At 37.3% G+C, this 27,547-nt stretch overlaps 1 protein-coding gene across 1 annotated transcript in view; it reads left to right on the top strand.

The window, feature by feature from the left end:
• Positions 1-22,902, top strand: part of ccdc85a.L (coiled-coil domain containing 85A L homeolog) — a 137,623-nt gene extending 114,721 nt beyond the window's left edge. The window contains exon 3 of the mRNA XM_018262849.2: positions 22,437-22,902. Coding sequence (XP_018118338.2) covers positions 22,437-22,486 — 50 coding nt within the window. The 3' untranslated portion in view covers positions 22,487-22,902. The remainder of the gene's footprint in view (positions 1-22,436) is intronic.
• Positions 22,903-27,547: the final 4,645 nt, after the last annotated feature.

Genomic DNA, 27,547 nt, shown 5'->3' with positions numbered 1-27,547 from the left:
ACAGGGTTATCTTTTCTTTAAAATTTAAATGTTTTTAGTAAGATAGCAGATGTTGATTTTTCCCTGTTTACTATACAAATTATATTTAACAAAATAACACTTACCTGAGTTAGTACTTCTAAGGGAAGAAAAAGAATGATCTTCAGCAAAGCAGGTCCCACTTACCAGGGTTCAAGAAACTGACTACTTTTTGGAATAAATTAGAACTGAAATGGATTCAATTTAAGGTATGTGGACAGGGTCGTATAACTCACAGCAAGAAAGAGATTACTTTGACTTTGACAAGTGCTTAATTAGCCCCAAGATGCTGCCCGTATAAAAGAATTAGAAATGTAATTGAATACATGAATGTATCCGAGCGTGAGTAAACTCTAGTTTGCCAGTTAGGTCTTTTTGTTTTCTTGCTTTCTTCTTTAAAAGAGATGCTTTGGCATTTACAAAAACTTCCAATTCAGAAAATAAAAGTCTAGATTTGCATGAAATCTTTCCCTGTAAGGATAGTGTTTATAGACAACAAATCTCCCATTTGTAAAGATACTTGAAATACTGTAAACTTGTTTGGATTCAAGCTCCCACTCCCAAGGTTTATACCAAGATAAAATATTGTCAATATAGCTTACCATATGTAGTACAAGTATGGGACCTGTTATTCAGAATGCTCAGGACCTGGGGTTTTTCGGATCTTTCCGTAATTTGGATCTTCATACCTTAACTCTACTAGAAAATCCTATAAACCTTAAATAAACCAATAGTTGGGTTTATTTGATGGTTTTGTTTCCAATAAGGATTGGTTATATCTTAGTTTGGATCAAGTACAAGGCACTGTGTTATTATTACATAGAAAAAGGAATTAAAAAAAAAAATGGATTATTGTCTATGTCTATGGGAGACAAGCTTCCATAATTCAGAGCTTTCTGGATAATGGGTTTCCGGATAATGGACCACATAACTGTATTGTGAAAAAATGTGCCTTTTACCCAAATCTTACCTTAACATGTGCACACTGTTCCCATTCCTCAGCCACTGCTATGGGCCTCTCTAGATAGTACCCACCCTACATAGTAACATAGTTACATAGTTATATAGTTAAATTGGGTTGAAAAAAGACAAAGTCCATCAAGTTCAACCCCTCCAAATGAAAACCCAGCATCCATACACACACCCCTCCCTACTTTTAATTAAATTCTATGTACCCATACCTATACTAACTATAGAGTTTAGTATCACAATAGCCTTTGATATTATGTCTGTCCAAAAAATCATCCAAACCATTCTTAAAGGCATTAACTGAATCAGCATCACAACATCACCCGGCAGTGCATTCCACAACCTCACTGTCCTGACTGTGAAGAACCCTCTACGTTGCTTCAAATGAAAGTTCTTTTCTTCTAGTCTAAAGGGGTGGCCTCTGGTACATTATTTCAGTTTGAGAACCTCCTGAAATAATGTGTTTGGAGAATGCTCTCAGTAGTCCTCGAAATTCTAAATGAGACAGAAAAGAAATGAGAGATATTAATAGGGCAGAGTAAAAAGTATCTAATTAAATCCTGACTACTGTAGCATATTATATGCAAATTAATCTAATTAATCTCTGTTGTAGAATGATATGATATTCAGATCTTTGCTAGATTGGCATCATTCATTATGCAGATTTGTAATTTCATCGCTCCAGCTCAGGGCTGTACTGGAAATTTGTGTTTAGAAGAACGATAGCATCAAAATAAAAACGGGTTTGTGCCTACATATCTGGCTAAAATGTACAGTATAAAATGCAGATGGAAAATGATTTTAATGTTTAATTGCCACCAAAAACTAGAAATTTTAGGTTAAGAACTTCTTTTGAGGCAGACATATGCATTCAGCTGCCACTAGCTTCCAAGTGACACACCTCTGTAGTTAATGGAAGTAGCAAAAACAATTTTGATATCAACTGCTTGATTCTCTGCATAGTGTTGTGATGCTCACAAAATTCCTGTGGCCCTGATACACATGCTCTTGATCTGTGTCAGATCTATTCCAGTTAATTGAATTTTATAAAGGCTGAGTGTATACCACAAATACATCTTTGCTTCATTCAGTGATATCACATGACAATGTTATGTTCTAATGTTACATATAGCATCCAATACGCTGAAGGAGCCCTTGGGAATTTGGTCTCAGCAAACTGTTCTTCCTGTATCATTTCCTTTTTTTTGGAAAGTGTCATATTGCAGGGTAAGGTCAAAAAGAGAATTTTTTTTTAAAGAAAGAAAATCACCTGCACAACATGTTTCCAAAATGTAAGGCATTTCAGTAAAAAAATGCATAGGCTTTACAACTCATACTGTATATTCCAGCAAAAGGGAGCTGTAGTAGGCACTAGTAGTAAAACAAAACAGTTTTGTGAATAAACTATTATTGAAAATTACCACTTTCGTTGGTGTCTGCTTGGAGGAGGTAAGTTCATTACTACCTCCTCTGAATTACCCATTGGGTTTTTAAGTGCTTTTAGCTATTGTTATCCTTTTGGCGCCTCTGTTTTGTCTTACTACTATATTGAGTCCACCTCGAGTGGAGGGGTATAATCCCCTTTTTCTTCTTCTACAGAGAGTGACATTTTATTCCTGAGTGGGGTCAGGATAATCTCCCCACCTGCCTATACAGTGGTTGCCTATCAGTAACCCTGTTTTGTGAGTATTAACTTCTTTACTCTACCATTACTCCCTGTAAAAACATATTACACTATTGGGGCTCTTGGTGTTCCTTTTTGTAGTAGGCATTGTACTAGTTCCCTTGTGTGGTTAATAAAGGCCTATACATAACTAAACCAGCTGTATCAGAGGTAAACTTGCAGGGAACCAGTCTAGGACAATTCTAAGCAATACATATATATTAGTAATATAGGAGTCCTGAGACTGCTTAGGATATCTCACACTGCGTGAAGCAGGAGAACCCTGGAAACTCCTACCTGCACCAAAACTCTTTTAGGGTTCTGGAATTTTTCAGGGAACTTGAATATTGCAGAGAGAAATCTGGAAGCGTGGTACATAAGGAAGGGGCGATTTTTTTTGCCTTGTTTCACCGAAGAATCGATGCCCATAGACTTATATGGCCGTGTGCGTAAAAAAAAAAAATGAAGCGCAACAAAAAAAAAGTTCATAGACTTTAATGGGTGTCGGCGACAATTTTTGGCGAAACGAAGCGGGTCAAATACGCCCATCCCTAGTGGTACAGGCAAGTGTGTTGGAATTCAATCAAATGGTAGACTTAGCAATAACTTCTTATAGCATTTCTTAACATAGAAATGCAACAACATTTTGGTAGCTTTAAAGAGAAATCCATCTGTTTTACTCACAACAGAATTTAAGACAGAAAAACTTGTAAAAGTGTGTCACAAAAGCAACAGATTTTGTTCATTTACCAGAATAGCCTGGTTCACAGACAGACTGGTAACACAGGCCGTGTTTTTTACAGCAAGGTTTTAGCCCCACTTAAGGTATTTAGTCCATACCTCAGTTTATACAGTCTTGGGTTTTTCTAAAGTTTTCCACACAAAACTTCCCTTGTTTCAGAAAGACTTTGCAGTCTCACAGACGCTGGCCCATTCCCTAAAACCCCTCCAACATTTATTAAATTACATGCTTGTTCCCCAGCCTCTTTTATTCTACTCATATGCTGGGTCTCTGGGAGATTTGTACCTGGTGTTTTCCCAGCCACTGTGCCACAGGTGGAATCAAGAAAAAGTCTAGGACTCAGGGCAGTAGCAATCAGCAAGCAGACACAGGATCAGGCACAGGTCAAACAAAACCAGGCAGCAATAACAGAGGAATATGACTTAGGCATGGAATTGTATGCCCAGAGCCAGCTTGTGTAATTAGTGCATGCTTGAAAAGGAACAGAGTAAAGTCTGCACGTGTATTCCACCAGGAACCTATGGCACAGTAGGTGTGTATGCACAAAAAGCACCCGGGACTGCCGTGAGAAAGAAATAAATACGCACTGGTCTCCTGATGCACCTAACAATAAATAAATATTGATGAGCTCTCACCATCCATAAAGTAAAGTCTAAGGAGGTAACAGGATATCGGGTGTCAGTAGTCCTGTTGCTTATCTTGATTATGTTTTGGCAAAAAAAGGGAAAGAAAAATAGCAGAAATAATATTTTTATTGCATAAACATTTTGGAGTATGTGAACTGTGCATCTTACAAAGGGTAATTTTTCACGGCAGACTTGGCATCTGCTGACTGTTTTTCTGAACTATGTCATTTGTCTTTAGCATGCTGGGAATACACATATACAGTGCACATTATTATTTCGACACTATGATAGGATTGCAGTAAAGGTATAAAGTGTTTTGTGCATGTAGAGAAAAGCGATGTTTGTATGTGAGGTGTCTAAATCTATTACTTTGTGCATTATTATTCAGTTTCCCTGTTAACCTCTATGACTTGTAAACCTTCTGAGCCAGTTTTCATGTTGATTTCAAACCTTTCTGACACATTTCAACTGATGCCATAATGTCTGGGTCATTATCCAGGATTTTTATGTATACATTATGCCCACATTAATATTTAATAATGTGTTCCAGGCTTTTATTTCCGGAGAATGAAGATCATTCTATATAAACTGTAAGGTTGATCTGTGAATCCATTTCCCTGTTGTTATATCTCTGCTATATTTAAGAGATCTTTGCCAATTCCTGTAGGTCATGTTCCTCTTTATTAGAATACTTATAGGTGTGTTGTTCTGTTTATTGCTAGCTCAGTACAGTGAATCCATCTCTGGCATATGTGCTTTGTTACACTATAAGCAGGCTCATTGTTCTGGTCCTTACTGCGTCTTAATTGAAAGTAAGTTATTTAAAGCAGTTTTCTAGTTGCTCTCTCTGCTCTAGTTACTTACGATTTCAGGACCTTTGGGTCAATTTAAATATTCCTTGTTAGATCCGAATGTCAAGTAATTCTTTTTTTGTCAGTCTTGTTTTCAGTTGAATTGCTGAATAAATTGGTTATTCTAATGTGCTGGTTCAACATGGATGATTTGGTTAGCTTGTTTTTATTTAGGGATGCACCGAATCCAGGATTCCTTCTGCAAAAAATTGCACCAATATTTTACTCACGTGACGTCAGATATCAGGGAACCCAGTTTGTGAGAGTCCAGCATTGTTATAATAAAACTTTTTTGGATTCGGCCGAACCCCCAAATCCTTCGTGACGGCCGATTATCGAACCGAATCCGAACCCTAATTTGCATATGCAAATTAGGGTTGGGAGGGAAATTGTGTGGCTTTTTGTCAGAAAACAAGGAAGAATAAAATGTTTTCCCCTTCCCACCCCTAATTTGCATATGCAAATTAGGGTTCGGATTCGGTTCGATAATCGGCCGTCACGAAGGATTTGGGGGTTCGGCCGAATCCAAAAAAGTTTTATTATAACAATGCTGGACTCTCACAAACTGGGTTCCCTGATATCTGACGTCACGTGAGTAAAATATTGGTGCAATTTTGCTGCACATATGGTTGGCCAAAATGCACTGACCAATCGATCAGCAAAAGTACAAGGAAATGTATCTTGCTAGTAGGGATGCACCGAATCCACCTTTTTTGGATTCGGCCGAACCCCCGAATCCTTTGTGAAAGATTCGCCGAATACCGAACCGAATCCGAACCCTAATTTGCATATGCCCCATATGCAAATTAGGGGTGGGAAGGGGAAAACACTTTTTACTTCCTTGTTTTGTGACAAAAAGTTACATGATTTCTTTCCCCGCCCCTAAGATACATATGTGGATTCGGTTCGGCCAGGCAGAAGGCCGAATCCGAATCCTGCTTAAAAAGGCCGAATCCTGGCCGAATCCTGAACCGAATCTTGGATTCGGTGCATCCCTACTTGCTAGCTAGTTGCCTAATACATGCATCAAAATAAGATACCTACAGTATAATCATACTAGAGGTTGATATATAGTATGCAGAATTATTTCCCTCCCCTCATTAAAAAGAAAAACTAAGTGTCATGTTACAAAATGAAGTGCTGATATGGTCTTATTATGTTTTCATTATGATTTGATAATTGGCTTCAATGCCATACAGTTACATCATCCCAATTTTTCAAACCAAAATCTGCTTGTTTTGCAACCTGGATGTCAGTGTATGCCCAGCTTTACAAATCGGAGCCTATTTATATGTCCACTAAAACCATGGTGCACTGCCTTAAAGCCTATGTCTTTATTAACCTATGTAATACTTTTTAGGCAAATGTATAAATGAATTGCAGGACATGACATGTTAACTTGAAAACTTAAAAAGTGTTCTTTTTACGTAGCATTTTACAATATTTTTTATTCCAAAACATTTTACCTTACAGATTGACCGTAATGGGTTATGTCTTGGTTGTCTTGGTTGTCTTGGGTGGTATAACAGGACACTATACACCCATAACACAACTACCACCATGGTTTGGTTTTTGGTCCCCAGTACAGCTATGGAACCTGTTATATGGAAACCCGTTATACACAGCTCTGAATGACAGAAAGGCCATCTCCCATAGACTCCACATAATCTAAATATTTGAAAACTGTTCCTTTTTTCTCTGTAGTGATAAAACAGTACTTTGTACTTCATCCAAACTAAGATATAATTAATCCTTATTGGAAACAAAACCAGCCTATTTGGGTTTCCATGGTTTTGTAGTATGCTTAAGGTATAAAGATCCAAATTATGGAAAGATCCATTAACCAGAAAGCTCCACGTCCTAAGCATTCTGGATAACATGCCCCATATCTGTAGTAGAGTCCATAGTAGAGTCTGTTGTAGTACAATATAAAAGTACAAGCATACATAGGGTTTATAATTAAATGTCACGTAGCCAAAATATTTTGGTTTAAAGGAAAACTATACCCCCAAAATGAACACTTAAGCAACAGATAGTTCATATCATATTAAGTGGCATATTAAAGAATCTTACCAAACTGGAATATATATTTAAGTAAATATTGCCCTTTTACATCTCTTGCCTTGAACCACCATTTCGTGATGGTCTGTGTGCTGCCTCAGAGATCACATGACCAGAAATACTACAACTCTATCTGTAACAGGAAGAAGTGTGGAAGCAAAAGACACAACTCTGTCTGTTAATTGGCTCATGTGACCTAACAAGTATGGTTTGTTGGTATGTTTGTGAGTACAGTGAATCCTACGATCCCAGGGGGCGGCCCTTATTTTTTTAAAATGGCAATTCTCTATTTATGATTACCCAATGGCACATACTACTAGAAAAGTATATTATTATGAAAATGGTTTATTTACATGAAGCAGGATTTTACATATGAGCTGTTTTCTGCAATATATTTTTATAGAGACCTACATTGTGTGGGGGGTATAGTTTTCCTTTAATTCAAAGATTAAGGGGCCAATTCACCAAGGATTCGAAGTAAAAAAACGTCGAATTTCGAAGTGTTTTTTGGGCTACTTCGATGATCGAATGGGCTACTTCGACCTTCGACTACGACTTTGAATCAAAGGATTCAAACTAAAAATCGTTCGACTATTCGACCATTTGATAGTCGAAGTACTGTCTCTTTAAGAAAAAACTTCGACCCCCTAGTTCGCCATCTAAAACCTACCGAACCCAATGTTAGCCTATGGGGAAGGTCCCCATAGGCTTGCCTAAGTTTTATTGGTCGAAGGATAATCCTTCGATCGTTGGATTAAAATCCTTCGAATCGTTCGATTCAAGGGATTTAATCGTATTTGCGCAAAATCCTTTGACTTCGATATTCGAAGTCGAAGGATTTTCATTCCCAGTCGAATATCGAGGGTTAATATTCGACCCTTGATGAATTTGCCCCCAAATGTGTAAAGTGTAGATGATGTAGTTACAAAAACCAGGTTGCTGTATGCTGGTTCTACCGGGAGGACAAAGTCGAGGGTGCAATAGTCTAAAAAGAGCAATTTCAAACTGTAGCATAAAGTATGTATGTATGTATGTATATAAACAATCCTGAATAAAAAGTTCTTTACTGATACATCTCATGATGCTATGATTAAGAGCTTGTCTAAAATGTCTGTTGCCAGTAATGTCTTCCATGGAGTAATGTTTAAATATATATTTATACAGAAGAACTGTTTTGTGAGTGACTAGTTATTCAATTTGCTACAGTGCAATTATAAAGCATTATTCATACTCATTTTAGTATTTATAATTGGACAAGTCTGTCTAGAGTGTACTATAACTTGCCATGCTTATTATGAGTGTTTACTGATAGAGAACGGCACATGCTTTGTTGTTTATTCACTACCATGATGCAGCAAGTGTACTAACAATTAAGTGTATGGATATTCTTCCTAATAAGTGTCCTTATTACTGGTGTAAAGATAAAATCTTTTTTATTCTGAAAGAAAATTAGCCCTTGCACAGTAAATGGGCACAGCTTTATGTGGTTAAATGAGTTCATTATCATTGCATGGGTGCCCAGTATTTCCTTTAAATAACAAGTCTTATATTTATTTTTATTTTTTTGAAGGAATGTTCACTTTAAACAAATACATAAACATTTCCTTCTAGAAATACATTTTCCTCCATTTGCATAAGGGATTCTGCAAAGTTCCATAAAAGGAAAAAGTCTCAAGCAAGTCCAATACATATAGCGATGCATATGTCCAGATATATGTACAGTCTATGGTCTTATATATGGTCTTTTTAATGCTACCGTGTTCGTCTTCTTAACTTCTTCCTCTGAAACAAAACCTACAAAAAAGATATTGATTATTCTAGTTGCAATTATTTAGAGCATGTTTTTTTTTATTAGTGTTAAATGTCTAGGAAATGTCTAAAAGAATTGCTGTCAGATATTGGTCATTGCTCTGTGTGTGTTGAACGTGCTTACAATCCTTTAACCTCCTGAAGGGAGAATATATCTGTGATCCATGATATCGTCTCAGAATCTATTGACTGTTCATTGAACCACAAAGGTAAACATCTTTATTTCAGGAAGAAATGACGGCAGTTCTGTAGAAACTGTTCCTGCAAGATAATTAAGAACCAGTGCAGATCAGTGTCGGACTGGCCCGGTATCCCGGTGGGCCCCGACCCTCGTGGGCCCCCACCGGGCCAGAACCCTTATAGATATTTCCAATCGGCGCCGAGTGGCGCGCCGAACGGCGCTGGTGCGCATGCGCGCCGAACGCCGTTCTTGCGCATGCACGCCGAGCGGAGCTGTTGCTGGACCGACGCGTTTTAGTAGGGGGGCGGGGGGTCGGAGGGTCGGAGGGGGGCCCCTGGACAGCAGTCCCGGTGGGCCCCGGGCCCCCCAGTCCGACCCTGGTGCAGATTTTGTGATATTATTATTATTGAACATTCTACATAGGAAATTGCTTGCCCAAATAAAAGTAGCCACAGAATGTTATTCTGTTTAATGCCGTGTTCAAGAGAGAAAATCTGTATTCTTAACCTTAACCTTTGATTTATTGTCATAATAAAGGGGATTAGTGACCCTAGAAAAATAATTAAAAACTGCCCCACTACCTTCAGTCCTGGACCATAGTATCTAAAATTGATCCTCAAGAGGTACATGTACAGTCCTATAAATTTATCAAAATTGTTTGCCTCAATATCTGACAGATTATTGTGACACTTTCAGTGAGTTGGCCAGATTTGCATTCGGCCAAAAGGCACAGGTGAAACTCTGGATTTTGGAAATAACATTGATATGGTTTAGGAGAGAATAGGGGTCTGTAAGTTAGAAGAGATAGAATTCCATTTAAGAAAAAGTTAGAAACCTTAATAAATGCTACCACTATAATAGTATAGCTGCTTAGTGATCAATGGAGAGGTGGAATTTGAAATTAGCAGGTCATAAATGAGACATGTTAGAGCATATTCTGATAAATGTTGTGGCCAAAATCTAAATTATAGTCAGTCAAGTCATGGTCAAAAAGAAAGTAAGCCTGTTAATAGTAATAATGTAAGTAATTTAGAGATAAAGGGATGAGATGCAGTGGGGTTACCAAGATCATTAGAGTGATTAGTGCATGTTGTAATGGAGAAGAGGAGGAGAAGATGAGCATTCATGTCGAGAGGGGGTATAATTGCATGGAGGTTTGGAAGGAATAGGACTGGGAGGACAGGTAGTAAAATATGAGGAAAACACAAGGGAGAATAGGCACAGAAGAACCTGAGAAGATTTTAGGAAGGGAAGGAACAGCTAGGATGATTCTGTGCAATGTAATTTCTTACAGTGTAGATATAGGAGGGGGCAGGATACTAATTGTAAAAAATCAGTGTTTTTCAGACATTTACCCCTGTCATGAGTTGTTGTGGCCGACACTCTGCTTTCCCAATGAATACAGTGCTGCCTGCATTTGGCAACACTATATTCATAAGACGAGGGCAGGGGGAGGCATGTAGGTGTCTTCTATCCTGCCCCCTAACTTGTGCATTGTTCAGACATGCATGTCAGGGACTGGCAGGTGTATGGTGCAGAGCAGCCCTATCCCTACCACTTATCTATTGGCAGGCATTAAATACAGGATGGCCTAGTACTCAGCACCTGCACCCTTGTGACAACACAAAAACAAATAAATAATGCATTAGAAAAGAAGTTCCATTTTGTCTAAAAAAATTTAATAAGATACAAAATATGTTTGCATATAGTCCCAGTCGTTCTGGTTAATAGATGCCATACCTGTATATGTACTGTGTACTGGATCAATATGTAATTTAAGTAAATTATATAAATATGTAACAAATATATTATTATTTAGAAATGCATCTATTACCTGTCAATTCTAAAAACCTTATTTCCTGTTTGGATTTGTGTAAATTGTGTAAAGTGTAAATACTATTCTTGTGTGTGAATTGCCTTTTGTGCTCATGTTTGATAACTATGTGTTTGACCTTGTGTCAAGCCATCACAGATAAGTAACGAATACAGCTCTCTGTTTCTGCAACATTAATTACACATTATGTGTTCAGAATCAATACAGTTTCCAGCAAACCCTTATGCCTTTTTATTGGCTGCTAAAGAGGAAGATGCTTTCTGGAAAACTCCTCAATGACCATGAAATAGTACTTCATTATGGCATTTACAAGAGAATTTCAGCAGTACTTGTATATTCGGATCGATGCACTATTTGTATAGAACAGCAACCTTGCAATCTCTCAGTGATCTTTTTGCCTTTAAGGGCTCTTAAAATCACATTAATTGTTGAAGTCATCATGCTTTTTTGTTGTGTTTAACGGGGAGGCACATTTATTAAGGGTCGAATTTGGAATTCATGTCATGTGAGTTTTTTTAAACTTCCCTAAACTCCCATAAATTTGAAATTCAACTATTCGAAATTTATTAATAAAATCAAATTTTTTAAACTCATACGAATTTAAGTGAGTCAAAAACTCGAATCAAATTTGATTTGAATTCTAAAAACTCAATTTGAATGCCAGGAAGTCTTTAAACATCACCAAATTGATCCATGGACCTCTCCCATTGACATATACAGTAAGTCGGCAGGTTTTAGGTGGCAAATAGTCAAATTCGAGTTCTTAAAGGGCCAGAGTATGAGAGAGTATTCAAATTAAAACTCGAATCAAGTTTGGATGATTCACAATTTACTTTTTAAAGTTCATTTTGCTGACCCTGAATGTTAATATGCTTTCTGTACAAGCAGCAGTTTCAATGGGTAGTTCAACTTTAGTGAAACATGACCCCATGGAGACCCATTTATTAAAGGTCAAATTTTAGTGGTATTAGAGCTTTTTAAAACCACAATCAAACTCTATTTTTCTAAAATCACAAATGCCATGAAAGTTAATTAAAGATCAGAATATAAAAAGTATGTATGGAAAAGGGTGCAGAAAAAAATATGATCTTTTTTTGTTAGTTTTTTGGACAATTACTAGCAAAAACAAAATCCAAAAACCTCAAAAAGTCTGGTTAAAATAATTGTCCAAAAGGATCAGTGCAGCTCCCATATACTTCTATGGGAACTTATGGGACAGCTTTTACTTGCCAAAGTTTTGTATTAGAGTTTTTCCTGATTTTTTACACAATAGATTCGAATTTTAGAGAACTTTTAAAAAAGTAATTTAGCAAAAAATATGATTTGTGAAAGAAGGGAAATGTAAAATGTAAAAATGTAAAATGACCCCCTTAGTCTTCGAATACTTAAGAAGACTTTCACTTCCATTTATGAAAGTGGTCCAACCTGCTGCAAAATGCAATAACATCTTTAATGGGGTTCTAATCACTATAACTTCTAAACACAGCATAACTTCACATATTATCAAAGTTAAAGCATTCTGGAGGTTGTAGTCCAACAACATCAGGGTAGTATTTTGTTAAAAAAATACTAATCAATAGTGTTGGATAAATAAATTCGCCAGACACAAATTTGCTTTGAATTTCCACATTTTGCTGCAAGCAAATTAATTCGCAAAACTGCGGTGACAATTTGCCAGCAAAATATCTGCTGCGTCAGAAAAAAATTGGCACACGCAAAATAGGAGCGCACATAAAAATTTATGCATGTCAAAAATTATTCTGACGCCCATTGACTTTAATGCATTTGGACCAAATAGTCGTGCGCATAAAAATTTAAAATAATTTTTCGGTGAAGTGAAATGGCACAGATAAAATGTCCTTTATTCCTGTTTCATTACAGTGTTCAACTTCTAGGGATTGTTTTATGGTTGGGCTTAGATTCCTTTTAAACTCACCTAGACTGCTACAAAGGTCTGTTGATTGGAGGACTGACTAGGGTTGAAGACCAGAAGATCTTGAAGGGGTTTGATGTGTTAATGGTTCAAGAATGTCAAAGCCAAATTAAGTCCTTACTATGTTATTTCAATGTTTTGTAATGTTATAACTGCATATTGATAAGCAATGAAAATTAAATTTGATACAACTCAAACTTGTATTTAGAATTCACTATTTTTAAGATTTTCTCCAGTCGCAGCAAATTAATTTAGCCACTAGAGTAATGGAAAAAAGAGAGAGCGGTTGCGGCGACTATCATAGAATCAGGGTCGGACTGGGGGGCCCGGGGCCCACCGGGACTGCTGTCCAGGGGCCCCCCTCCGACCCTCCGACCCCCTATTAAAACGCGTCGGTCCAGCAACAGCGCCGCTCGGCGCGCATGCGCAAGAACGGCGTTCGGCGCGCATGCGCACCAGCGCCATTCAGCGCGCCACTCGGCGCGCATCGCCCGAAAAAAAATATATTTTTGCCGATTGGAAATATCTATAAGGGTTCTGGCCCGTCGGGGGCCCACGAGGGTCGGGGCCCACCGGGTTTTTTCCCGGTATCCCGCCGGGCCAGTCCGACACTGCATAGAATTATTTATCAAGTGACTTGGTAATGTTCAGGGTGGGAGATCATTTTTGTTGACAAGAACTTCTCAAGAAACAGTTCATGTTGTTTAAGGTCCATGCATGAATGTATGGTGGATGGTTTAATTATCAGAATAGAAGAAAAAAGACACAGTAATTATTCTAATTGATCTGACTTATCATCATTCATCATCATCATTAATTTATATAGTGCCAACAGATTATGCAGAAGGACATCAAGAATCTATAGTACATTGATGTAAAGAAACAATATTTACCTTTGTCACTTCAATTCAAAACACATACTCAAAGCAATACAGGTATGGGATCTGTTAAAAGATTCATTATCCAGAAAACCCAGGTTCTGAGAATTTTGGAAAATAGGTCCCATACCTGTGCTTCAAACAGTACTCAACCTTTTTTAAAAGACTAAATTTCTCAGCCAGGGGTTCCTCGATCAGTTTATTCATATTAGTCATACTGAAAAGCACAGGCAGCACATAGTAATAGAAGCTATTTTCCCAGAGAGATAAGAATTAAAACATCACATGGTACCAAGGAGAAGTGATAACCCTACAGCCTCAGACAGGAGCCGAGAGGATTTTAGCCTTTCCATGAAATCTGTTATAATTAAAAGATGAAAGTATAAGTTAATTTTTATTCCTGAGCCCCTTGGAAATTTTGGTTAAAAAATTTGCTTCAGGGATAATATATAAAAGCATGTGAAAGGATGCAAGTTGCAGTATAGAGAGGTGGAATTCAGAGCACATAGAATTAGAAAAACCAAAGAATGAATTACACAATACATCAATATATAACATAATATATTTTCTAATACTTGTTATGTCTTTATTCTGTATTTGTACAATGGGAAATTACAATTAAAATTAAAAAGTACACTTAAAATGATTTTACTTTTCCTTTTTTTGTAGCTTTATTCTAGCATAGATAAAGAATTACTGACTGAGGCTATGGCTTTGGCATTGCCTGAGCTGCAGTCTCAAGCTGAAATGCTAATAGTACTGCTGCTGCTGCATTTCTTTCTGGTAAAATAATAACTGCATAACAAAACTGTAATACTACCATTGGCAGTCTAATGACATTCTTCCCTCATGATTTTTAACATGGTAAAAAAAGTGAGACAAAAAAGTTTTATTGGTGAAACAAAACGTATGCCGAATTTCTAGCACAGAATCCCAAAAAATTTCAGCACTGGCAAAAATTAAAATTTTTCTGCAAAACTTCAAAATGAGCAACAAAAAAAAATTGCTTGCCCCTAGCTGTAAATGTTTAGGGTATAGCAGCTTTTTAAAAGAGAAAGAAAGGTTAAATCATGCCAAATAAATGTACTTCTGAGTGAATACCATTACGGAACGCATTTTAGGACATCCTGCGGCTAAATACCCGTCCTTCCTGTGATGTCCTATGCCTTTTGAATGGCGCATCGAGGGCTGAAGGCTGAAGGCTGAGGGCGGAAGACTGAGGGCGGAAGACTGAGGGCGGAAGATTGAGGGCAGAAGACTGAGGGCAGAAGACTGAGGGCGGAAGGCTGAGTTAGCATGACTGATGGCTGAGAAGGGAGGATACAGGTTGGAAGTGTGAGTGCAGATTTGGACGATGAGTGACGGTAAAAGCACTCAATGCGCCATTCAGAAGGCATAGGACATTGCAGGAAAGATGGGTATTCAGCCACAGGATGTCCTAAAATGCGTTCCGTATACCATGTAATGCTGCTTCCTTGTTCACACCAGACGCAGAAGAGTGAAGAGCAGAAAGCCAACCTTTTCCCTCTAGAGCACATGCATTGAACCAGGGCCATTTAAAAACAAGAAGCAAAACAAGAAGATCATGTCATGGTGCTCGCTGAGATGTTCAAATATTAGGCACTCCCAGTGATTACAATCACTTACCTGATACCCCAGGATGGTGTTCACTGCACCAGACATTGGACCCCCCGTAAAAAAATCTTTGAGGGGGCCTGGCACACAGCGATGTTTACCCGTCCTCCCATCTGCTAACTCCCTGCTTTCCACCAGCATCTCCAAGACACCTATGTCCTCCCTTCCAGCTCGCAGTTAAGAGAGCGGCTGGGGAGGGGGAATAATTTCTAGTTATGTAGCAAGCAGACCCAGAGGCCCCCCACAACTATAGGGTCTGCCTCCTCTATAGTTACACCACTGACATCAGCACAGGGTATCAAGTACAGGTATGGGACCTGTTATCCAGAATGCTCGGGACCAGGGGTTTTCCGGATAACGGATCTTTCTGTAATTTGGGTCTTCATGCCTTAAGTCTACTAGAAATTAATTTAAACATTAAATAAACCCAATAGGCTGGTTTTGCTTCCAATAAGGATTAATTATATCTTAGTTGGGATCAAGTACAAGCTACTGTTTTATTATTACAGAGAAATTTGGATTGCCGTATATACTCGAGTATAAACTGAGTTTTTCAGCATCCAAAATGTGCTGAAAAAGTCTACCTCGGCTTATACTCGGGTTAGCGGGCAGTAGCTGAGATTGCAGTCACTTTTAATCATTCCTACACCAACAGTTCACTTGGGGAGAGACTGCAATATCACACAGCGCCCTCTGTTGGTTATATCAAAGAATAACAGTGCGCCCTCTGTTGGTTATATGAAAGAATAACAGTGACTGCAATATCACACAGCGCCATCTGTTGGTTATATGAAAGAATAACAGTGACTGCAATATCACACAGCGCCCTCTGTTGGTTATATGAAAGAATAACAGTGACTGCAATATCACACAGCACCCTCTGTTGGTTATACGAAAGATTAACAGTGATGGCAATATCAAACAGCACCCTCTGCACATGGTAGTGGGACAGTGGGACAATGCACACAGTAATCCGTTTGGCAATTCTCTGTCACCATCAACTTTGCAAAGAAGTCCGGTTGATCGCTGGGGGGGTCGCTTTGGCGGAATGTGCGCTGCTGGGAGACAGGGCTGTAGTTGTGTCTAGGCTTATACTAGAGTCAATAAGTTTTCCAAGTTTTCCTAGGTAAAATTAGGTACCTCGGCTTATACTCGAGTATATACGGTATTTGGATAAAATGGAGTCTATGGGAGACAGCCATTCTGTAATTCAGAGCTTTCTGGATATCGGGTTTCCGGATAAGGGATCCTATACCTGTAATTGCTAATTATAATTGATTGATTTAACCCAGTGATTTATTCTTTACTTCTCCTATAAAACAGAATATATTCACATACTCTTTATTATACCCAGAGCTTATCCTTAAATGAAAAAAATTAGGGGAGTCTTTAGAAATTGCTTGAAAGTTGATACAATTACTGCAGCCGTTAAACCCCAAGAATTGGCAGGTAATGGTACACAGGATTTCAAGTCACTTATTATGTACAGCAGACAACAGCAAGCTTTCAGGACAGTAAAAAGAGTTTAATACATAGAATATGCACGCACCTGCAAGGTCAACCATTAGCCTGAAAAAACCAAGTCTCTTTCACTGTCCTTATAAATTAATTCAGCATCACTGGCGGCACTCTGCACTGAGTTATAAGATGTTGGGCCTGCAAGACAAAAGTAGCAGTAATGTCTTATGGAAATGCCCTAACTGCTGCTGAGGCCAAACATGAACAAATGAACGTTAGTTTTATTTTGATAAGGGTAAACAATGTCCTGTGGGAACCCCTGTTTATCAATATTCCATGGATATCCCATGCTAATTCCTACCCACACTGCCCTGAAGGTAGGTGTCTTAGAAAATATGTACTGACTTTCTCTGAGTTTCATAATTTGCACTTGTTTGTAGGAAAAGGCTCTCCTTAATAATAAAATTAACATTTAAAACAAGGATTCTTTAATATACTGTAGGTGTTTTTCAAATATTTCAAAACTGTTTTTATTGTTACATTTGTCCTTTTGCCCCAAATGCAACACTTCCAATTTCTAATTTACTGATTAACATTAAAACAGAGAGGCAGATTTTATAGAATAAAAATGTTGGCTAGGGGTGATTACTTGTTCCAGTTTCTCAGACAGACACAGGATTCTTGGATTTTTTTTTTTCAGCACTTAACAAGCTATTCTATCACAGCACCGTTTCTCCACTGAGATTCCATCCTTGAGATTATTCTTGACCTTTATTGTACAACACTGGCATTTCCTGAATCAAAACATCATAGTTGTTCTTAGAAGACTGGCTGACTAATAACTTGTTAAACTTTGCTACACTGAATAGAAAAACATCGAGACCAGAGGAAAGCTATTTAAAAATGTATTACTTTTTCCAAGTCTCCATGTACTGTACCTTTCCACTGATACAGTATATACTTTATAATACACAAAAGCCATGAATATCCTGTAAATTATATCCTTATAAATGGTGAGTTCTGATGTCATCAGTTATAAACGGTGAGTTCTGATGTAATTTCTGTCACATGACTCATTGAAACCCCCAGTTGTAAAATATGAGGATATTAGAAGTTACCTCGGAGTTCCATGACCTGTATAAAAACACTTGACCTTCGGCCTCGTGTTTTTATATGGTCATGAAACTCCTCGGTGACTTATAATATCCTTATATTTTACAAGAGGGGGTACTTTATTCACTATATAATCAATACATACTTCATCATACTGTACAGACGACAAAGCTGTTTTTTGATTACCCTAAAAACTTGAGTTCATTTTTTGTGGGTATTGTAATTTTAAGGGGATCTAAAGCAAATCATAAATCTGTCTGTAATATTTATTTAATTCTAAAACTGGGCATTAGCTTAAAAAATAATATTACTGTTTATAACATAGGACCTAAACATTGCAAGCAATGGCATACCTAGACAGTGCCGGCCACCCACCTGCCCAACCTCCCTCCCTCTCTCCCCCATCCTCCCTCTTGCCCACCCATCCACCCTCCATTTCATCTGCCTATCCTCCCTCCCTCTTGGATATCTTCCCTCCCTCGCTCTCAGCCGACCGCCAACCCTCTTGCCTGCCCGAACTCCCTCCCTCTCTCCCTCATCCTACCACTCGCCTGCCCATCCTGCCTCCCTTCCTCTCACCTGCCCATCCTTCCTCCATCCTTCCTCCATTTCATCTGCCTATGCTCCCTCTAGCCTGCCCATCCTGCCTCCCTCTCACATCCCCAGTTGTGTGCAGCTGGGGAGCGGGCATTTCTTTAAAGCTATAGAGGAAGCAGATCCCATGAGCCAGGCCCCCCATTTCCCCAAGTCCCCCCTGCAATTGTAGGATCTGCTTTTTCTAAGGTTACACCACTGATTGAAGAGTTTTATAGAATTTAGGGGCCAGTACTAGAAATAATTGGAAAAAGTATGTTTAATATTGTATATTTTTTAGGCATGCACCATTGCACCATATCCAATTGTTTCTATTCAAGCGAATATTGATTCTTTTAAAAAGGAGTCAGGTGAATCCCAATTTCAAATCCTAATGTGCATATGCAAATAAGTACAATCCAGTGGTTTTAAAAAGTGCACAAATAATTTTTCCTTAATTAAGTGAACTAAAATCAGATGATTTAAAGGGTGCAGATTTTGGTTTGGCCAGGCAGTTGGATCTGACCAAATCCAAATCCTTACAAAAAGTTGCATACCCAATATTTTTTAAAATGTAAAATACAGGCAATGCCCAGGTTATGTATAAGATCTGTAGGTTTGCTCTTAAATTTGCTCTTAAGTTGAATTTGTATGTAAGCTGGAGCAGGTAGATTTACGTTTTAAATGCAATGTGGATGTTTGTCTTAAAGTATTTATTTTTACCTTTCTGTGCATTCTGAGTGAAGATGCATGGCAGTAAGGGGCACATTTACTTAGGGTCGAATATCGAGGGTTAATTACCCCTCGATATTCGACTGTCGAAGTAAAATCCTTTGACTTCGAATATCGAAGTCGAAGGATTTACCGCATTTCCTGATCGATGGAAAAATCTTTTTTTTTTAAAGAGACAGTACTTCGACTATCGAATGGTCGAATAGTCGAACGATTTTTAGTTCGAATCGTTCGATACGAAGTCGTAGTCGAAGGTCGAAGTAGCCAATTCGATGGTCGAAGTAGCCAAAAAAATCATTTGAAATTGGAAGTTTTTTTTATTCTATTCCTCCACTCGAGCTAAAGTAAATGTGCCCTTAAGAGTGGGGTAGGGAGCACTCCGCAGTAGACAAAACACTCCAGGGGGTTTGTGTGGGTGGTTTTTTAAGATTAATACTAATAAATGCCAAGCAAACCACAGTACTTTACTGAAATAGCCTCTGTTTGTAAGTACGAGTTGTATGTAAGTTGGATGTTTGTAACTCGGGGGCTGCTTGTATATTGAAATACAAATTGAATATGTATTTTTTACTTTTATGTTCAAAAAAGGTATTTCCTTATAATTTGTAGTGCTAATTCCAAAATATTAAAAATTGTGCTACAGAGTTTAATATTATAATAATATAAGATTAAAACATAGACAGAAGCAAGCCCTCAAGGAGGCTGTTAATTTTCAAATGCATATTCATGAAAAAATGTGTTTGCTTAGGGAGAATTTACTGTTTTTAATAAAAATGAATATTAGCTGAGAAGCCTTTCTGAAAGTATGGCATTCACGGAGGCTGCCAGCACATTCCCTATTTAAAGAAGAAAAAGATTAATAAGAAAAAAAAAATTGCCAGCGTTGCTATAAGGCCTCATACAAATTTTGATTAATGTAGGAGTACAATTGGAATGGCTGCTCACACAAATTGTATAAGTCTGTAGTAACATAGTAATCTGACCTGTTTCGCATCACTGAAAATTCTCGAAATGGCGAAAATACATTGAAGTTAATGGGTGACAAATTTTATGGCGTGCAACAAAATATTTTTTGACGCACAACAATTTTTTTTCGTGTGAAAACTGGTGAAAAATTTTGCTCATCACTAACCAATATTGTTGTTTGCCATTGTTAAAGTGGAAACCAGTGGCAAAATTATCTTGCCCACTCTGCTGGTCAAGCCTTCTCTCCCGCCGAGGTAGAGGGGATTTAAATACTATATAGGAAGACGACCCTGCATTCCTTCCCCCCAGCGACCGTGGGGTCTGCTTACTTTATAATTATGCCACTGCCTGACTCGTGACAGTTCTCAAGGGTCTTTCTTTCCCCAACCCCCCACCTAATGGATGAGCATGGAAATAAGGACTTATTCATGAACACTGGGTAGATCTGCCCCTGGACAGTCACCCATAGAAGCCAATCCATTGATTTTAAATTAGCTGCAGCTGGAGCAATGAAAGCAAATGTTGGATTGGTTGCCATAGGTAATTGACCGCATTAGAGTCCTGCAGCGGGTGTGGTACCCACAGAATACAATACAATGCAATGCAGTTGGGACAATAATTAATGTCTCATCCATGTGGGCAACCCATGGGCACTTATTTGGTACAGGTGGGTGCACTGTAGGAAGACATTTGGGGCAACAAAATGTAAAATCTGCTTTACTGTACTTTACTCTGCTTTGTGATGTCACTATTGGTTTCTGTGACATCACTTCCACTCCCAGGGCCATCGTCAGGAGTGGGTTGGGTTTTTACACAATGGGCCACAAATGTGGGTACGTTGGTGCAGGTTGTGATAGGGGTAATCTGGTATGGGTTGGGTGCGGGTCTGGAAAAACAGACCTGTGCAGGACTCTAGACCACACGCAAATTTGCCCAGGATTGATAAATGATCAACCTAGTTGCCAAGTCTCTGTAATTACAAACAGGCTGCTACCAGACAGGGGAGCAAAAACAGATTGCCGTCCTTGTATTAGTGGGATGGCAGATCCAAATGCATGACTATCATGTTAAATGCATGCTACTTGAAAGGATGGGGTATTCTTCATTGGGTTCCTTATCTACACTGCTAGGGTTTGCTGTAGATATCACCTAGTAGACAAAGACAAAAGGTACTGTAAAACTAAATTAGCCTAATGCTTTGCAGGCATCATTTTCTTAAAGGGTCACTTAACCTACTTATATTGCACTGCTCAACCACTGCTTCTGGACTACAAATTTCAGCCTACCTGAACATATTATCAAAGAATCGAATCAAATTCATATCGAGTTTTCCTCCGAAAAAAACCCTCAAATGTCAGGAAGGCAGTTAACATACTCAAATGGTTCAATGGACCTCTGCCATTGACTTGTAAATGAAATCATCAGGTTTTAGGTGGCGTTTATTCATACCATGTTTCCTTGGTCGAGGTGTTATAAATCTCACATACGAATTTACATTCGAGTTGGTGCTTTTAAATTTGAATTTACTATTCGAACCTTAATAGATCTGCTCCTTAATCTTACATCCCATTTTTTTTTAGATGGGGGTCAGTACCCCCTATTTGAGAGCTGGAAAGAGTCAGAATGTCTATAACATACTAAAAGTTAACATCAAGGCACCCCTTTAAATGCTAAACAAAATTATTAATTTTAAGAATCAGCAAAGAACCTTCTGTTTTGCCTATTTTGAAGAGAGACTTGAGTGTGCCAATGAAATGAAATGAAATGGACCTCAGTTTTGCCATAGCCAGGATGGTTCAGGGAATACCCACAAGTTCCATGTGACCAGATCCACAGAGTGATGCAGCATTTGGTCTTTGCTATGACACATTTTGACAAATCAGCATTCCCTGGTTCTGCAAAATATAAATCCTGCAGAGTAAAATCCTGCATTTGGTGCATCCCCAGTATTAAGAGCATAAGAAATGGCTGGAAGGAAAATGATGCCAGTTTCAAATTACATACTTCAATAACATCAACAATTGATTCTTATGGTCAATAAACTCCCGATAGGACAAGTGCCTGCATTGCTTGAGAAGAGTGCATCAATTTCATAACCACTACAAGCCATTTGTTACGAATAAAATCCCGTAATCTTTGTGTTTAATTACAGAATTAATGTTTTAAGAGTATTTCTGTGGAATCAAATAAAAAAAATTGCACATGTAAGTCTGCATTTTGAATTGTTTTTATGAACATGACAAAAGCGTAAGGCTGAAGGCTATCTTTCTCTGTGCCTGGGTACTCAGTCTGTTACTGTACTTGCCATTTTTGATCATTGCTGTGTCATTCTATTGATGCATATTTTATATGCACTGAAACTATATAATAATGTTTCTATCTCTGTCGTTTTAGGCTGTGTGGAAGAAACTTGGAGATGCTGCAGGTTCATGTCCTGGAATTAGACATCTGTCAGGCAATCAGTACAAAGGGCCAATGTGATAGAACATGATTATTGCCTGAGCCCTTCTCAAGATGAAGAACAAACTTAAATGACAAAGGGAGATTATTTAATCAAGAGATGCTAAGGCCTAGGCAGAAAGTGACATGTCTTAACATATCGATATATATATATATAATATATATATTGATTACATTGAAGCGGTACAAGTTCCATAACATTATCTTTTATGCTGCAATGTATATCTTTTTAAAATAAAGTAATATTGTTTTAACGCACAATCCAAATGATGAGAATATTTAGCAGATGGCACAATTGTTTTAAACCAAAAGGTGTCGAAGCACATTTTAACAATAAATAATTGGCATTTTACTTTAAAAAGGGCTGTTCACCTTTGGGTTAACTTTTAGTATGATGTAGAGAGGGATATTCTGAGACAATTTGTAATTCGTTTTCATTTTTTTATTATTTGTGGTTTTTGAGTTTAGATTTTTATTCGGCAGCTCTCTAGTTTGCAAGGTTAGCAATCTGGTTGCTAGGGTTCAAATTACTAGGGATGCACTGAATCAACTATTTGGGATTCAGCTGAATCCCTGAATCCTTCATGAAATATTTAACCGAATACAGAACCAAATCTGAATCCTAATTTGCATATGGAAATTAGGGCTAGGCAGGGAAAAAAATTGAATTTTTTTTTTACTTTTTGTTACAAAAAGTTATGTGATTGCCCTTCCCGGACCTCATTTGCATATGCAAATCAGGATTTAAATTCGGTTCGGTTCTATAATTCTGCCAAATCCGAATCCTGCTGAAAAAGGCTGAACCCTGGCCGAATCCCCAACTGAATGCTGGATTCGGTGCATCCCTACAAAGTACACTAGCAACCATATGAGGGCGGAATAGAAAGCAGAGTAATAAAAAAAAGTAGCATTAGCAATATAAATTTGTAGCCTTAAAGAGCATTTGTTTTTAGAGGGGTCAATGACCCCCATTTGAAAGCTGGAAAGAGTCAGTAAATTATGAAGACCAACTGAAAAGTTTGCATTTCTATAACATGCTAAAAGTTAACTTAATATAAACCCTTTAATATAAATAATGTAAATATAAATAATATAAATAATATTTAATATAAATAATGAAGGCTGGTTCTAGTGAAGTTGAAAATCATTTTGCAGCACTCTTAAATGATCTCTGTTCCTTTAATAATGAAGCTGACTTGTGAAATAAAGGGTCTACCCTGCACCCTAACAGACAGGCTCTGAAAGTTAGAAAAGAGACCCGACCCCCTCTTTCTCTTCAGTTGTTCTTGTGCCTTACTGAAAAGTTGTGAGCCTAAGAAATTCAGTTCTGGGATTCACCTCTACTACATAAGGGTTTGCGTTGTTTCTAGTCCTTAAGAAATTGATCTGTGGTTGTTTGCCAAGTGAAGCCCAAGACTGTATATTCCATTCTCACTAGTAAGCACAGAGCGAATGGAACTTCAGACCCATCTGAACCAGTTTCTATCAGCAGGGTCATAGGCTGCAATAAGTGGCCTTAATTTCCAAAAAAAATCACATACAATTCTTGGTGCCATTTGAATATATTATACCACAAAATAATTATTCTTACTAGTTCCTATATAATGTAACAAAAAATGTGACACTTTTTTGCTTACTTTTTGAACTGTAAATATAAAATCTATAATCTCAAAACAAAGGGTAGTGATCGCCCAAAGTGTTAATAATAAATAGCAGAAAATATAAAAATATCTAAAATTCAATGTTCTTCTTGTCATACCCGCATATTAAGTTAAAAGGTACTGCACAATCTTACAGCGGGCATGCACAATTGCTCCATTAACAGAAAATCTACTTCACAATTAGGTGTATTTTGTGGTGCTAAAATCATACTGGTTCCTTTCAGGGAGTCTAGCAAGCAGAAAATAAAAAATAATTTATTTCTAAAAAAAAAAAAAAATTAACTAATTTTGATATTATTTACATGTATTTAAAAGTATTGGGACCACACTTAACGTTAGATGTTAAGCCATTTCCACTAAAAAATAGTTTTGGAAAAAAATATATAGGTTGGATCACTTCTAAATGCTGTTTCAGTTTTATATGCTTTTCTGATTTAAAGAATACAAACGTGCACTGTTTTATGCAAATAAAGCTGTTTTTTTTTTTTCATTAGGGTTTCATCAAAGAAATATTTTCATTATCTAAAAGCATGGTATCCCATTATTCAAATGCTTGATGCTCTATATAAGATTGCCTGATTATTGACCAAGAGGTGCCATAGATGTGCGTAGTTGGGTTTCATAATAAGTGAAAAACATTAGGTTGTGTGTAGTTAAATGCTTTGATAGATGTTCCATGTGATTACAATTCTATGATAGTTTATTGTATGAATGTGCAACAGGCTTGTGTCAAGATATAGTTGCTTATTTTTCCACTAAAGCTGTTACTTAATAGGAATGCAACAATCTTCTTCTTTTTAGACATATGAATAGCCAAATCCAATAAATGTTGTGTATACGTCAATTCCATACTTTGTTAGTAACTGATTTCACACATATTAGCACTCTGTCCACTAACTCTGTAATAAACAATGGGATAAATTTGCATTTCTGCTCAGAATACTACTGGCCGTATGTTATGGTCCTATCTTTTCTTTTCCAGATTGTAATCTTCATTGTAACCAAAACATTAACATTGATTCCAAAGTGTGACAATTGCTGTATTAACTATAAACAATGAAAGAATGAAAGGTAACATGACCCAGTTATAATACAGGTATGGGACCTGTTATTGAGAATGCTTGGGACCTGAGGTTTTGCGGATAATTCTGTAATTTGGATATTCACACTTTGATGGGGGAATGTAATAAAAGTCAGTAACGGAAAAAATATTCGCAATGTGAAAAGTTATGCCTCTTTGCGAACAAAATTTCCTTTGTGCAAATTTAAAGGGATACTGTCATGGGAAAAAAAAATGTTTTCAAAATGAATCGGTTAATAGTGCTGCTCCAGCAGAATTCTGCACTGAAATCCATTTCTCAAAAGAGCAAACAGATTTTTTTATATGCGATTTTGAAATCTGACATGGGGCTAGACATATTGTCAATTTCCCAGCTGCCCCAAGTCATGTGACTTGTGCTCTGATAAACTTCAATCACTCTTTACTGCTGTACTGCAAGTTGGAGTGATAGGACCCCCCTCCCTTACCCCCCCCCCCCAGCAGCCAAACAAAAGAACAATGGGAAGGTAACCAGATAACAGCTCCCTAACACAAGATAACAGCTGCCTGGTAGATCTAAGAACAACACTCAATAGTAAAAACCCATGTCCCACTGAGACACATTCAGTTACATTGAGAAGGAAAAACAGCAGCCTGCCAGAAAGCATTTCTCTCCTAAAGTGAAGGCACAAGTCACATGACATGGGGCAGCTGGGAAATTGGCAAAATGTCTAGCCCCATCTAGCCCCATGTCAGATTTCAAAATTGAATATAAAAAAATCTATTTGCTCTTTTGAGAAATGGATTTCAGTGCAGAATTCTGCTGGAGTAGCACTATTAACTGATGCGTTTTGAAAAAAACATGTTTTCCGATGACAGGATCCCTTTAATATAGCTTTTGAGAACCTGAAAACCGTTTAGCGTCCACTTCCGAGAGTGGAAGAAGATTTGCAAATTTTATAGTTTGCGCCAGTGTACAGTGAATGTAATAAAGCTTCTTACTGAAAAGGTTGTTAAGTTTGCTCCAAAAAATTAAGACACCTTCAAGCGCTTCTTAAAATGAAAATTCGCAATGCACAATGAAAATTCGCAATGTAATAACAGTTTAAAGAAGAGTATTACATTGCAAAATGCGAACTTTAATTCTTATTTGTGAAAATTGTTTTGCTCTTTCGACTTTTATTACATTCCCCCCATGTATCTATTAAAAAAAGGTATTGTTTTATTATTACAGAGGAAAAGGAACTTGTTTTTAAAAAATTGGATTATTTGAATAAAATGGAGTTTATGGGAGATGACCTTTCCATTATAAGGTGCTTTATGAATAATGGGTTTCTGGATAACGGATCCGATACCTGTATGTATAAAAAAAATAGCACATAGCATGGCTCTCTTTAAACAATTAATGGCTAGCCTGCACAAAACATAGTATTATGGTTTTTATTTTATGCAGCGACAATTGCTATAATTCAGTATGACTAATCACTAAAACAGCAATTTAAATGCATGAACTAAATGAAGAAACCATAGGGAACATCTCTCTGTTGGATGTCTCAATGATTATATGTATTTTTGTATATTCAATATTCAAATATATTTAAAAAGGGTTATAGTAGTAGAAGTATCTCCATAGTTTCATTAAATTTACGGTTTTGTCCCCAAATTCATGAGTTTTGACAAAGTAAAGTTAATATTGTACATTAATATTCATTTCTAAAATCAGTTATGAAGTTGTAGTACAGCCAGTGGATTTCCATCTGCTTGTCGGGGCAAGTATATATTGTAAGTGGAAATCATATGGCATATTGGAATTTGTTTGGTTTGTTTCATGAGGGATAATGACCAACAGTTCAATAGCTTGGTTGAGAGACAAACATTTTCAGAAAAAAAATGTAAACAATAGGATTGTTTTGCCAACAAATATGGATTCATGCAGCTTAGCTCGGATCAAATGTAAGGTACTATTTTATTGATACAGAGAAAAAGAAAATAATTGTTAAAAAGTTTATTTTGCTTAAAATTGTTGGCTTTCCCAATATGCAAAGTTTTATAAATAATGTTTTTTTGGATAATCAATCGCATACTTGTATTATGTGGAAGAAGATAATTTAGGGTTTAAAATTGGTGTGAGAACTTCAACTACCTTTCAGAGCGACTCCTGTAAGAAAAGCCAAGGAATATCGGGACAACAGGAAAGGCAGAAAAATGTAGAATTGATGGTTTAGACCACCTTTCCCCCATGGAGGAATTATTACGAAAAAAATCAAGAAATACAATGCAAACTGAAAGTTGGTAAATGGAGTATGAATATGTGCATATGTGTAATGATAATATGATGTCATGAT

This window comes from Xenopus laevis, chromosome 5L, assembly GCF_017654675.1.
Source record: "Xenopus laevis strain J_2021 chromosome 5L, Xenopus_laevis_v10.1, whole genome shotgun sequence".
Classification (NCBI taxonomy): Eukaryota; Metazoa; Chordata; class Amphibia; order Anura; family Pipidae; genus Xenopus; species Xenopus laevis.
This window is presented reverse-complemented; position numbering and strand designations above follow the sequence as displayed.